This window comes from Ursus arctos, unplaced genomic scaffold (assembly GCF_023065955.2).
Source record: "Ursus arctos isolate Adak ecotype North America unplaced genomic scaffold, UrsArc2.0 scaffold_21, whole genome shotgun sequence".
NCBI lineage: Eukaryota > Metazoa > Chordata > Mammalia > Carnivora > Ursidae > Ursus > Ursus arctos.
In genome coordinates this window covers 51,467,405-51,483,600 of record NW_026622886.1, presented here as the reverse complement: position 1 = coordinate 51,483,600, position 16,196 = coordinate 51,467,405, and the positions used below count along the sequence as shown (strand labels likewise).

Genomic DNA, 16,196 nt, shown 5'->3' with positions numbered 1-16,196 from the left:
ATGAATATATATATATATATATATATATATATATACATACACACACATATGTATATATATATATGGTATATATAATAAGTGTGTAGGTAGACGGAGAGAGAGGTAAAGAGAGAGAGGAAGGAAAGTAAGGTTAAGGGAAGGTTGATCCTCTTGATTGATAGAAAGTTCTCTGAAGATGTTTCTAATATTCATCTTGTTAGTAAGTTTAACTTGAAATACCATTGTAAAGTATCGTGAAATAATGAAATTTCTATTGCAGATGTGATGGTTGGTGAGAAATGCATCAGAGGTCATGTTTTTAGAGGCTTTCAAAAGTATTTAAATTCATATTATTTTTCACACTAATATTTCTAAAATGCTTTTCCTTTAACAATAGGGAAAATTACATGTATGTAGTGACTATGCAGAGCACACATGTCCCATAATCTTTTTAAAAATCAAATGGCAATTATCGTCACTTTCTTGGTTTGTGGTTATGGAAAACATAAATAGTAATTTATTTTCATTGGTGAATTATCATCTTGAAAGTTGATTCTGATAAACATAAAGTTAAATGGGAGCTTAGAATAAACATTTCTTAGTAATATTGTAAATTGGAATTTCATTGACTCATATTCCCAGGAAGCATTCCTCAAATTCTGGAGATTACAAAATACTCTCAACAGAGTATTAGTCATTCATGGACCATTGAATCTCTTGGGATCTTAATAACAAGTGATGACTGGCTGGAGGAAAAGATAATCACTAAAACTTACTGATCACAAAATCTAAGAGTCACACAAAAAATTTTAGAAAAGCCTTCATTTTGTCTTATATATAAAAATGTTCAGAAGGAAAAGTGAACCAAATGAACAGATAACTGAATTAGAATAGAAAAGGAAGACACCAGTTATTTTATACGTTCCATGGAATTTCTGCCTTATCTTTTTTTTTTAATTTTAGTGTTTTTTTTAATTATATTATGTTAGTCACCATACAGTACATCCCCGGTTTCCGATGTAAGGCTCGATGATTCATTAGTTGCGTATAACACCCAGTGCACCATGCAATACGTGCCCTCCTTACTACCCATCACCAGTCTATCCCATTCCCCCACCCCCTCCCCTCTGAAGCCCTGTTTGTTTCTCAGAGTCCATAGTCTCTCATGTTTCACTCCCCCTTCTGATTACCCCCCTTTCTTTATCCCTTTCTTCCCCTACCGTATCTTAACCAGGCTGCCTGTGCTCAGTTAAATTCTTCTAAGTATGAACAAAGTAAATGTGGTAACATTTTTCTAAGACATTCCATTTAATCATGTTTTCTGTAAAAGGCAAACTACGTATTTCTTTTATCTAGAAACAACAGGAGAGGTGGTGGTATTTTCTAGTTCTCTATAACTACTTTTTTTTTTTTTAAAGATTTTATTTATTTATTCGACAGAGATACAGAGATAGAGACAGCCAGCGAGAGCTGGAACACAAGCAGGGGGAGTGGGAGAGGAAGAAGCAGGCTCCCAGCGGAGGAGCCTGATGTGGGGCTCGATCCCACAACGCCGGGATCACGCCCTGAGCCGAAGGCAGGCGCTTAACCGCTGTGCCACCCAGGCGCCCCTCTATAACTACTTTTTATACTATTCATTTGCTTTCATAAATATTCAGTTTTTTTAAATCTCTAAATCACGTAGTACTAATGGAAACCTTTCAATACAGTCTTTTGAGAATTCTGTCTTAAATCCCTGCTTAAACTGAAATCATTAATATAGTTTAGCCTATGAGGAGAGAGGCAGAAATGGGTAGAAAGGCAGAAGAGGAAGAATCTAAGAGCACAGAAAGAATAACAAGTTTTCCTGTAAAGAGGATGGGGGTTGGATACTCGAATGAAATTATTTACCTTTTAAAATAACATTCAGAGAACATTGGACAAAGCATGGTCTTTCCCCCCTTTATGTGGCCAAACATGCTCTTTGGCAAATTCCACATGAAAAGAATTACTATTAGAAACTATATATTAGTTAAAAACTACATGAATAGATTTCACAGCATATTCAATTGCTTAAAGTTTCCTCCTTTTATTTATACTAAGGAGATTTTTAAACAGTATTAAAGATATTATCTTAAATTCATTGATTGCATACTTAAGTGATCTGAAGATTTGCTGAGTTTTTAATGAGGGGTAAATACTCTGAGCTGAGAGTAATATGCAATCTGAATGAGGCAAAACTTCATATCATTAACCAGGTACTAGAGTCCACAAATCTAATGGGACAGTTTTTACTGAACAAATGAATGAATGAGTGGGTGAATGAAGGCATGGAAGGCAGTTGGCTCTGGCAATAGCAAAAACAGGCCATTCTAAATATCATCTCTTTCTTTCCAGTTTCCTATGATATGTTCCTAGCTGCTATTTTCCCTGTTAAGTTTCATTTTCCAGAATATATAAATCTACAAGAGTAGTGATATCCTCTATGCTATCTTCTTATCTGTGTGTGTGTGTGTGTGTATACAGTATCCCAAACATATTAATACTTAAACTAAATATTTATGTGAAGATTTCAGAGCAGCATGAGTATATATGTGTAATTTTATTTATTTATTTATTTATTTATTTATTTATTTATTTTGAGAAAGCAAAAGATCTCTTTCTCTTTCTCTGTGCAGGGAGGGGCAGAGGGAGAAGGAGACAGAGAATCCCAACAGGCTCCACTCCCAGCTCAGAGCCTGACAGGTGGTTCAATCCCATGACCCCAAGACAACGACCCAAGCCAAAATCAAGAGCCAGATGCCCCACCGACTGAGTCACCCAGGTGCCCCCATATGTGTACTCTTGAGATGAATTGAAGATTTCAATACAATGAACTTTCAGTTTCTTCATAAGGAGAGGAATCACTCATCTGAATATACTGTCAGTCAGACTTTGGCTCTGCTGTAATAAACACATAAATAATCTTTTTACCCCATGTGGAAATCTAATGTTAAAAATCATCATTCTCAGTATTAGAAATAATTCCTAAACTGCTTCCAAGCACCAACTTGGATTTTTGTCCCATAACAACTAGTACTCATTGAAGGGTGGTACCAGATAGAAAATTAACTCTGGTTACAATGCATAGGACAGCCTGAGGGAAGGTCAGGGTTTTGCAATGGTTCAAACATAGAATGGTAAGATCCAGAACTAACATATCAGTTCTGTGGATGTAAAAATATAAAAAAAGTAAAATAAAAATAAATAAGAGGCATTTTCAAAAAACAAAATTTTCTTGAGGTGAGGGTGGGGCAAAAAATGCAAGCCTGTCGGGTAAGTAGAGGAAGCAATGACATCCAGGAATCTGGCTGAAGAGACACAATTCATTGTGAACTTTTCAATGAAGACAGGGAATGCAGGAAGAGTAGACAGTGGTGCAGGGAAGCAGTGAAAAAAAGCCAGTTGCTGTCATGTTCACTTCTGGGATGACATAGTAACAAGGAAGAAACTACATGCAAACATTTTGAAGACAATATGACATCAGGTGAGGAACGTTGTGGAAAGAACTTAAACACATAGAACTATCTCTTCTAATACTACTTCTTAGCCATACCCGGGGTTGAATTTATTATTTTCTAGAGACTGAGTCCCATGCAGTCTCTCTGCACATTTGAGAATGTCATTACATTCACCATTCGAACTGCCTTAGAAAAGAATACTTTTATTTATTTATTTTTAAAGATTTTATTTATTTATTTGACAGAGAGAGAGACAGCCAGCGAGAGAGGGAACACAAGCAGGGGGAGTGGGAGAGGAAGAAGCAGGCTCCCAGTGGAGGAGCCTGATGTGGGGCTCGATCCCATAATGCCGGGATCACGCCCTGAGCCGAAGGCAGACGCTTAATGACTGCGCTACCCAGGCACCCCAGAAAAGAATGCTTTTAATTAATATGGATGACATGATCTAAAATGGCATTGCCTCTCAAAATTAATGGAGAAATGCAAAGTAAGGAGAAGGAGCTATCAAGGAACAAAGGCCTTTCTCCAGGACTGCTCCATTCCTTATGTTGCTCCTTTCCAATTTCTAGAAATATTGAGCAAAGAATTAATCTCTTACCTAATGAAAAAGAGTCTTTCGATACACTCACCAAAATCAGTGAGCATCTTGGAGGCTATAGTCCACATATAAATTACATGATCTGAGCACACCATAAGCCTTGGAACAATATTGTGTAGTCAATTCCATAACTATATAAGGGACAGTATTATGGATGCAATAGCATTTTAACATTTTGTTCTCATTTGATAGCAATAACCAAGAAAACCTTAGGCCAACGCATGAGGTACTAATCCAAACTTTACATTGATATCAGTCACAGTAAGTTCCATGTATTGAATATTAACAATGCAGAATGCATTTACAATTGTTTGATCACTGCACATGTATTGTCTCATTTAATCTTCATACCCACCTAATCATCATTGCTATATTTCAGGTGTAAAATCAGCCTTGCCTTTTCTATGCTCCCTGTCTGCCAACCACCCCCCTTATGGTATTATGTTTCTGTGACCATACAGTATTGCATAAGCTTTGAAGGAACAGGACCTCCAGGAAAATTAAATTCCAACAGGTGTCATGCTCATAAGTGGAAGAGCTGAATCTCAAAGTCAGCGTTCTATACACAGAAGAGGGACTCACACTTATATGTGAAAAACAGTAATTTTACAATTTTAATTTTAAATTTAAGTTTAATTAATCTTACTTAATTTTAATTAAGTATATCTAAAAATAATTTGAAAATAAACTATATGACCCATTGCAAAGTTTAATTTGACATTTGACATTCTATTATTAGCATAAATAGATCCAAAATTAAATAATCTGGATATGATGAAAATATGAACATGTTAAAATTAAATTCTTGCATTACAATTTGTTTTGTTTTTATTGTTAAATGTGCCCCATGTACAGAGTGTATATAAAATTAATGATTGTTGTTTAAAATAACTTAAAAAAAAACAAGCATACTCCACTTCCCAGGCTAACATACCAAACACCATATTTTAACATAGAAACTCCCAGCTTTTCTGCCCCCCAAAATATAGATCTCAAAAGACACATCGCCATACTGACGCTACTTTTATTTTCACACCATCAAAATTAACTCTGTATTTTTGTTTCTTTTCTGGGTTTTGGTCAGGTTTAGGGAATTTAGGGAATTAAAAATTACAAACAGTAAATTTCAGCTGCATGCTTTTACAAAATTTGAGAAACGTATGCAGTTATATGTCTACAAGCACAGTCAAAATTAATATTATCTCAATCCCTTCAAAATATTTCCCCATTCACTTTTGTAGTCAATGCCTATTCCTTATTCACAGCTCTTGAAGAATCCACTGGTCCATTATCGTTTGGTTTTGTTTATTTTGTATTGTCATAGAGAAGGAATCATATCATATATAGCTTTTGAGTGTCCCTTTTTTCACCTTATAAAATGCTTTTGAAATTCATCCATGTGTTTACATATATCATTTGTTTATTCCTTGTTTATGTGGATACATGGATTCACCAGTTGATGGAAATTATAAAGCTTCAGGTTTCATATTTAAATAGAAGGTCTGTTTTGGGTTATCTTTTGTATATGATAAAAGATGTTGGGCTGGCCTAGAAAAGGGTCCAAGACACCCAAGATGGCCGACTATCCCACCAAGATTTAAACTGACACCCAAGATGGCCGACTCTCCCGCCAAGATTTAAACCTAAACCTAGGTGGGAAACCGAAACCCGTTTACCGACTTTCACCACCCCCAGCAGTACCCAATAAAACCCTGCCACGACTCTCCAAGACAGACTTTCCCCCACTCCCAGCGGTGCCCAATAAAAACCCTCGCTGCTCTGCCCTGGGCGCAACTTCACCGACTCAACGCTCTTTCCTGAGTTGGGGAACCTTGCCCGAGGGTGCTTGCAATAAAGTTCATCCTCTGGACCACGTTTGCCTTTGCGGTCTTGATTTCATTAGCGATGAGAAAAAAACCTAACAAAAGATATATGCTGTCGTTCAGATTTTGCTTATGGAAGTCCAATTGTTCCAGCACCATTTGCTTAAAAATAATGTGTTGTCATTGAATCTTTTGGGCACCTATTTTAAAAGTTAATAGAGTCTATTTTTGGACTCTCTATTCTGTCCCTGGATCTATATATCTTTTCTTTTACCAATACCATATTCTCTTAATTAATCTACCTTATAACAAAGGATGGCTTAATAATTTTATTATATAAAAATTTACAACAAAATAAAAAGTTATTTTGACTATTTTAGGTTTTTTAGCTTTCCATAGAAATTTTAGATTAGGCTTGTAATATCAACAACAACAACCACAAAAACTTTCATTTTAAGCTTGACTTAAAGGACTTGGAATTCCCATTCTTAGAAAATAAAAGGCTAGGGGCGCCTGGGTGGCTTAGTCATTAAGCGTCTGCCTTTGGCTAAGGGCGTGATCCTGGCATTATGGGATCGAGCCCCACATCAGGCTCCTCCACTGGGAGCCTGCTTCTTCCTCTCCCACTCCCCCTGCCTGTGTTCCCTCTCTCGCTGGCTGTCTCTCTCTCTCTGTCAAATAAATAAATAAAATCTTAAAAAAAAAAAGAAAAGAAAAGGCTAAACAAACTGAAAATTGATAACTTGTCTTTGACCTTTCTGAGAACTGAGGTCATAGGGCAAACTGCCACCTTGCAAATGGAAGAGAGGAACAAATTCAGAGTCATGGTGAGATCTGCTTATCTGGAATATAACTGCTAGAACCTTAAAATGGTAGGAATACTTAAATGGTATTGACAAATTGGTGAGAGTGAGTGTGGACTAGAATTAGGGAGAGAATTCAGAATGACCTCTCACTTTCATGGAGGTTACCTCCAGGGGTTCTTGTGAAAAACAAAGAAAATCCCTTCCTGCTGAAGGAAAAGTAACCATTTTAAAACACACCAAAATTGTTCTCCATTACAAAGACCTACTTTTCAGTGAATTTTACTATATCATTACCCCAACTGGGCAAAGCACATTACTCACAATCCAATCCTCTCTAAACTTTATGTCTGAACTCAAAGGTGGGTGTTTGGGACAATTATACCCCTAGAGAAATGGTTGTGAAAATCACATCTTAGAGACACGAGGTTAAAATACTGAAGTGTAATCATAAGATTTCAAACAATACCCTTTTCCCACAACTACCACCACACAATATACAATATAACAGTGGAATACAGCTGTAGAGCTCTTCTCTCTCTTGGAAAGAATACTTACGGAAGGGGAGATAAAAGCAAAGACACTAAAAGATATGAAAACATCATCAACCTACAGCTTCAGCCACAGCAAATATTAAACACATACCAGCAAAATTATCCGAGCAAGATTATCCTAAATCTCCATACTAATGACCTATTTACATCAGTTTATATTTCAACAACAACAAAAACACAAAGCATAGTAATGGATGACCCCACTTTCCTTGTGATTGTACTGGATGATGACTTGGGGATGTCCTTATCTCTTGACAAGTCTTTCCCCATTGCCAGGGATTCCTTGTTAAGATATTAAGGCTAGACCTCAAACAAAAATGGCTTCTTAATGGTTTCATCCCGCATAATCATATTTATCCTAGAAGCCACCTCTATGGATGTACAATTAGAAGGAGAGGTGTTAACCAGCATTCAAGAGCCCTCCTGGTAAAAGGACCCTCAAAACTCACTATGGGACAGTGGCTTACTTTAGCGACTTCAAGTCAGGTCCAAGACCAAAAGCCACCAATGGATGATAGGAAGCCAACTTATTAAATACCAGGCTATGTTTATAGATATGCCTACAGTAATACTTGAGACCTGTCAGACTTTAAACCCAGCTACCCTTAAGTACATGGTCAAAGCCTAAGTGACACTCGAAATAGCATTTCTCTATTAAATACTGAAGTAATACAAATACGTGAAGCAGTTTTACAAAACGGAATGACAATAGATGTTTTTAACTGCTACACAAGGTGGAAGTTGTGCTATCACAAAAACAGAGCGCTGCGTATACATCCAGATAATCACAAAATATTTCTGGGTTACTGACATGAATACTTAAATTCGCTCTTTAAATGATCCCTCTCTTTCCTTTAATGATTGACTAAACTCCTGGACTGCAAAAGGATTTTTTGTCAACTACCAAAGGACTCTTAATTTGGGTTTCTTTTTCATTTTGTTATACTAATCATGTCTTGCTGTTTTCTCCCATGTCTCTCCACCTGGTGTCGAGACTCCTTCACTGCCGTAACTTCAAGCCAACAGATGATCCTTTCCACTTGGGAAGATCTACACATGCAGTCTCCCTTGGATTCAGCTGCCTCTGCCTTTTGTAACTCCTGTATCTATATAACCCCAACTGACCAATGTTGACCCATAGGTAGGGACATCTCTACGCGCCTATTCAGCAGGAAGAAGTTACAGAAGACGAGACCTTCCAGCAACCTTAAAGATTTAAGGGTCAAAATTGTTCAGGGGGGAATGATGTGGGAAACAAAGGCAGAAGAAAAATTATTACATTTCCTTACTACCTACAGCCCATTGACAAGTCCTGGAGACAGGCAGAGTGACATTCCTCTAGGGACTCAACTGCCTCGATGTTAATACTTTGCTAAGGGCAGAAGGCAATCCTAGCCTGACGCCCCCCTCACCCCCCACCAGGATCCTGTAAGTCTACTTTAACATGAAAAATTCCTTTGGAAATTTCCTTTATCTCTAACCCCCCCCCAAGATATGTGTTGGCAATCATCCCCCAAGCATATGGTCCACTGATATACATCTGAAGGGTCTCATGACTAAGGTTTTATTAGACGGTAATAAATAACTTTTTCCCACCAATAGCTAGCCCACTCAAGGTCCTGGAAACCTTGATTCCAAAATTCCTTAGAACCTTACACTATACCTAACCCCCTCCCAACTTACGGATATATAATGCGCCACTCCTCATGACCCCGGTGCAGCTCTTTCTGCCCACAGGTCCTGTCCCCATGCTTTAATAAACTACCTTTATGCACCAAAGACATCTCAAGAATTCTTTCTTGGTCATTGAGTCCGGACTCCACCCCACCTCACCTCACTGATATCCCACAATCTCATCACATTGCAAAGGAAAAAAAATAAAACAAACAAAAACACCCTACCATCTGAAGAGACAAAGCAAGCTACAGAATCAGAACAAATATAGCATAGATGCTAAAGGTATCTATCAGGGGACTGAAAACAACTATGATTAATATGGTAAGGGCTCTAAAAGAAAGAGTAGAAAGCATGCAGTGACAGATGACAAAATTAAGTGCAAAAATGAAAACTGTAAGAAAGAATAAAAGGAAATGCTAGAAAAAAAATATATAACTAAATTGAAAATGCCTTTGATAGGCAAGTTAGTAGATTGAAGAAGGCAGAGGAAAGAACCAGTGATTCCTGAAGACAGCTCAAAAGAAACCTACCAAACTGAATGCAAGAGAAAAAAGAAAAAAATTTACAGCACAGCATCCAAGAATATGGGACAAACCCAAACTTGTAACATAGGCATCATTGGAATACCAGAAAGAGAAGAAAGAGATGAGAAAAGAAATATTTGAAGAAATAGTGGCTGTAGAACATTCCAAAATTAGTGACAGACACTAAAACACAGACACAGGAAAATTAGAGAACACCTAACAGGAAACACACACACACACACACACACACACACACACACACACACACACACAAATTCAACTATCCATATAATATTCAAATGCAGAAAACAGAAAGAAAATCTTTAAATAAAAGACAGAAGAAAAATATAGCTTATCTGGAGAAGAACAAGGGTGAAATTACAACACACTTTTAATCAGAAAATATGCAAGCAAGAGGGGAATAGAGTGAAATATTTCAAGTGTTTAAAGAGAAAAACCACTAACCCACACACAGTTAAATTATACTTCAAAAGTAAAGGAGAAATTAAGACTTTGTCAAACAAACTAAATGAATTCATTATCAGCAGTCCCGACCTACAAGAAAGTTTTCAAAAGTTCTTCAGGCAGAAGAAAATTATACATATCAGAAAACTTATTCTACCTATACAAAAAAAGATGAACACTGAAGAAGAAATAATTGAAGGTAAAATACAATACACTTACTGTAAAGATAAATTAATGAAGACAGTATGGTATTGAATATAGAATATACATAAAGATCAATGAAACAGAATAGAAATTCCACAAGTAGAACAACACATAGTTGATCTTTGACAAAGGAGCAAAGGCAATTAAACTGAGAAAATCTTTTCCACAAATGTAGAATTGGACATTCATATAAAAAATAAATCTAGACACAGACCTTTCACAAAAATTAACTCAAAATGGATCATAGACCTACTATAAAACGTCAACAATAAGCAAATGGAGGTTGGTTGGTGGAGCCGGGATTCTCACTTTTGGAGTGGGAAGTTACAGAGAAGAAAGGGAGGAAAGTTACATATAGTAATACTTATGTATTTATATACAAGTTATTAGGATCACATATATTTCCTGGCTCTGTCCTCTTAGAGATTCTAGAAGCAATGACACCGTGGTAGCAAGGAACACACCTAGAGCTCAGACCTTGGTTTCTAATACCATTCTCCAATAAAAGTAACCAGGTATTACCGCAGGAATGTCTGATTAGAGGGCTCTGGTAAGGAATATATAAGATGATCCTGAAGCATCTTATAGTAGCAGAAAATAAAGAAGTGACTTTTAAAAAACACACTATGATGGTTGGATGTCAAGTGGAAGAGTAGCCAACTGAAAGGCCTCCCAATGGCCAAAGCTAGAAAAATTCAGCAACAAAATAAATTAATATTGGATATAAGTCAGAAGTATAAAATAAATATCCATGAATCCATACTAATATAAATAAATAATTGAGTAAATTAATAAATGGGGAAGAACACACAAATTTCCCATGTAAAGGAATCCCAAATAATTTATACAGATACTCCATCTTCTAGGTAGAGCATAATTCCCACTGTTCAGTGTCAGCTGCTCATAGTGACTTCCTTCCGCAGGGTCCAATGTGGAAAGTGCAGGATGGGAGGACAGCAAATTTGTGGAGAACCCTAACAAGTAGTGCTTCAGTCAGGTGATCAAAGTTCACATGAACAATAATAAATTATTCTGATAGCAAAAACTCAAGATATGATTTTGATGAAAATGGCAAATTTAACCACCATGGGCTTCTTTCCCAAAACACATAACCCTAATTTAATCCTAGAGTAACAGTATATAAATCCCCATTGAGGTCTATTATACAAACTAGTTGCTCAGAGTTCTCAAAACTCTCAAGATCATCAAAATTCTGAGAGAGTGCCCCATCTAAAGAAGCCTACGGAGATGATAAATGTACTGTAGTATCCTGGAAGAGATCCAGGAACAGAAAAAAGAAACATTAGGTAAAAATCAAGGAAATCTGAATAAAGTAGGTTCTTTATAGCTAATAATAATGTATCAATCTAACAACATATCAATAAGTGTGTCAGTTCATTAACTGCAATGAATCTACCATATTAACATGTTAATAATAGGAGAAACTGTATTGGGGACATATGGTAACTCTACCTTCACATTTTTTCCATAGTTCTAAAACTGTCCTAAATAAAAAATTCATTCAAAAAGGAACCTGATGATATCTTGATTGGAATTTTGTTGAATCTATCAATACATTTAAAATACATTTAAATATTGATACCTTAAAAATATTGACCCTTCTAAAACATGAGGATTTTTTAACTTTCTGTTTGGTTATATGCTGATTTTTTTAATTCTCCATCACAAAGAATTGGTTTACTTATTTTTTTATTGAAGCATAATTAACACACGTTATATTAGTTTCAGGTATACAACATATTGATCCAACAATTCTATACATTACTCAATGTTCACTGCAGTAAGTACTGTACTATATATTATTACAATATTATTGACTATATTCCCTATGCTTTCACCTCCATGACTTATTTATTTTATAACTGGAAATTTCTGCCTCTTAATCTCCTTTATCTCTTTCACCCATCCCCCACCCATTTCCCCCCTCTGGCAACCACTAGTTTGTTCCCTGTAGTTGTCTGTTTTTTTTTTAAACTATTTGTTTATTCCTTTGTTTTGTTTTTTAGATTGCACATATAAGTGGTATTTGTCTTTCTCTGACTTATTTCACTTAGCATTAAACCCTCTAGGTCCATCTATGTTGTTGCAGATGGCAAGATCTCATTTTTTTCTTTCCTTCTTTTTCTTGGCTGAGTAGCATTCCATTGTATATATATCACATCTTCTTTATCCATTCATCTATCAATGCACACCGGGTTGCTTTCATGTCTTAGCTATTGTGAATAATGCTGCAGTAAGTGTAGAGGTGCATATATCTTTCTGAATTAGTGTTTTCGTTTTCTTTGGGTAAACACCCAGTAGTTAGATTACTGAAACATATGGTATTTTTATTTTTAATTCTTTGAGGAACCTCCATGCTTTTTTCCACAGCGGCTGTCACAATTTACATCCCCACCAAAGGGCATGAGAGGGTTCCATTTTCCTCCACATTCTTAGCAACACTTGTTTCTTGCCTTGTTGATTCTAGCCATTCTGACAGTTGTAAGGTGATATCTCATTGTGGTTTTGATTTGTATTTTCCTGATGATTAATGATGTTAAGAACATTTTCACATGTCTGTTGGCCATCTATACATATCTTCTTTGGGAAAATCACCTATTCAGAATCACTGCCCAGTTTTTATTTGGATTATTTGCTTATTTGATGTTGAGTTGTATCATTTCTTTATATATTTGGATATTAACTCCATTTGGATGTACCATTTGTAAATATCTTCTCCCATTCAGTAGGTTACCTTTTCATTTTGTTAATGGTTTCCTTCATTGTGCAAAAAGTTTTTTATTTTGGTGTAGTCCCAATAGATTGTTTATTTGTTTATTGTCAATATATCTTTATTAATAAAATATTTGAATAGCACATTTTATATCCTTGTGGCCCTTTCTTCTTGCTGTTTTCTGCTTCTTCACAAGTTTACACATAATTGGATTATAGTGCCTCAGCAGACATTTATCTCAGGTAAAAATAATATAACATTGACAAATGAAAATTCTAAGACTGCTTTTTCCTCACTGCTATTCTCTGCATTTATACACCTCTCTGACATTTAATTTTTTTAAATCATTTCCCAAGGCTACCTAATTAAAATTATTCAAGTAAACTTTAGAATATACTCCTCAGGAACATCTCTCTCCAGAGACATTTTAATTGTTTCCCTGTTAAGAATCTCCTGTGACTATTTTGAGGGGGGAGAAAAAAACAGATAAAACCAGTCTGTTTTGGTAACAATAGTTAGAAAACCAACTTTTCCCACTGGAAGGTAAGAAAAAGGTGGTTTTTTTTTTTTGTTTTTTGTTTTTTTTTAAATTACAACCCATCTTTATTTTACAGAAGTTACTGGGAGCCAGGTAAAATGTTATATTAGTAGATCTTCCTAACATCTATGGTTAGGATATTGTTATTTTCATGGAAATTTTGGAAAATAAGAGATACTAAATGGCTGCTCTTGGATCGTGCAACTTAGGATAGTTCCTTCCATTTCAAAGATTTTCTCTCTCACAAATTTTTATTCATTCCTATGCAGCTCACCTCTTTCCTGTACCTGTTTTTCCTTTTTTTTTCTTAAATTTATTATTATGTTATGTTGGTCACCATTCATTACATCATTAGCTTTTGATGTGGTGTCCCATGATTCATTGTTTGCATATAACACCCAGTGCTCCATGCAATACGTGCCCACCTGTTATTTCTTGATTCTCACTCATGGATTGACCCTCTCCTTCTTTTGAACTAAGAGTTTCACTTAGTTAACCAGCAAAATATACAGCTTTGTCACCTCTATTTGCCTATTTTCACATAACTAGTGCCTCAATCTCACATTTTTCTCTTTCTCTTACTTTGTATTTATTTTGAGAGTCTTATCCACATTCCAGGAAACTATAGTCTCTAGTCCTGCCATGTTACCAGGTAGAAATTTAGGGCAGAGGTCCATTTTGCTGCTGGCCTACCCTCTCCACACCTCTAGCTTTACTCCTAAACAAAGAGTTAGTGCCAGAGATACTGCTACCCAATGAAAAATTTTTGCAAGACCATTTGAGTCTCAGCCTTTCATACTAAACATGGATTGACTACATGGAACAGTCCATAAACCTGTTTCCACTGTGTTACAGAACCTCTTGAATACTTTGCTGCCACCTTCTACCAGCAACTGGGGCTGTGTCAACTTTCTATCAGGGTCTCCCAACTTCAGGAATAAGCTTTCTCCTAAACTTATTCTTCAGTGTGTTTCATCTTTCTCTATGCAACCAGGATCATCCTGCCAAATTCTACCTACACACTACAGACATATGTTCTTGCATAATGAAATTAAAGGGAGAAACAAATTGTGAAGTCTATAAAATGTCCCAAAAGTAAAGTAAAGCCTCAAACACTGACACTCAATTAAAGTAAGGCAACAGAACATTTGGATTTGAGAAGTCAAATTGTTACTACATAGGATTATATAACTGTAAGTATATTTTTCACTTCTTACCTCATTAATTTTTCCATTTTCTAATCAATTCGTAACTTAAATCACTTAAATTTGTCTGTTTGATTATCTTCTAAAAAGTAAAAGATTATTATTTAATACAGAAAGGAAAAGTTTTAATTCTTAGTTTGTTTAAGATAATATAAATTTCAGATTTTATAGCCCTGATTCTTTTGTTAAGTTATTAATTCTCTATTTAGGCAAGACTGGCATGAAACATCTTGAAAAAATTGTAGAAAGTATTTTAAAAAGCAAACTTCAAGTGTTTTATTTTAAGAAAACTCATTAGAACATGTGGTCATTAATAAAATATTTTAATAGAAATAAAATAATATATTTTATAGTTTTCTTACACATATGAAATTTTAAAAGAAAATTAAAAAATGATAAGCATATTTTTCATATACAGATGTGTTTATTAGATCTATCAAGTGACTCACTCAATGTTACATGGCTAGGGTCTATAAGGAAATACTGGGTATAAGTTTCTTTGTCCTGGCTCAAATATATTTTCAGAATTTAGTACAATTTGGTGGCTAATTTATTAGTCCATTTTATGTCTTCTATATTTCTTAAGCCAGCAGAAGTGATAAAAAAATAATCCTGGACTCACAAAAATCATTGTTTTTTGTTTGCATTTACAGACCTGGAAGAAGTCAGCAATAAGAAATGAAAAATAAAACATCTGTGAAAGAGTTCATTCTTCTGGGATTAACAGATGACCTAGAGCTAAATATTTTGATTTTTCTATTTCTATTTTTCACTTATATACTGAGTATAAGTGGAAACCTGACAATTATTACCCTCACTCTGATAGATCCTCACCTTAAAACTCCCACGTATTTCTTCCTTAGGAATTTCTCTTTTCTAGAAATCTCATTCACAACAGTTTGTATTCCTAGATTTCTGGTCAGCATTATAACAGGAGATATGACCATTTCCTATAAATCTTGCATGGCACAGGTGTTTTTCTTCATACTCCTTGGTTCAACAGAATTTTTTCTTTTGACTGCTATGTCTTATGATCGGTACGTAGCTATCTGTAAGCCATTGCATTACACAACAATAATGAACAGCAGAGTCTGCAACCAGCTTATAATTAACTCTTGGCTGGCTGATTTCTCATTATCTTTCCACCTGTGATCATGGGACTTCAACTGGATTTCCGTGACTCCAACATCATTGATCACTTCACATGTGACTCTTCTCCTATGCTATTGATCTCCTGCACAGACACAGCATTCCTAGAACTCATGGGATTCTTCCTGGCAGTATTCACGCTCATGGTAACCTTAGTATTAGTGGTTCTTTCCTATGTATTCATCCTTAAAACAATTCTGAGAATCCCCTCTGCCGAGCAAAGGAAAAAGGCCTTTTCCACTTGTTCCTCACACATGATTGTTGTCTCTATTTCTTATGGAAGTTGCATTTTCATGTATGTCAAAACTTCAGCAAAAGAAGGAGTGGCTCTGACCAAGGGTATAGCTGTGCTCAATACCTCTGTTGCCCCAATGCTAAATCCTTTTATTTACTCCCTAAGGAACCAGCAGGTAAAGCAGTCCTTTAAGAACTTAGCCAACAGATGCTTCTCAAATAAATTGTAA

The 16,196-nt window shown here is 35.6% G+C and overlaps 1 protein-coding gene across 1 annotated transcript; it reads left to right on the top strand.

Moving 5' to 3' along the window:
• Positions 1 to 15,261: 15,261 nt before the first annotated feature.
• Positions 15,262 to 16,196, top strand: LOC125282625 (olfactory receptor 6C76-like). Its single transcript, XM_048217977.2, is given in 2 exon segments — positions 15,262 to 15,706; positions 15,709 to 16,196. Coding segments are annotated over 2 exon segments (933 nt in total).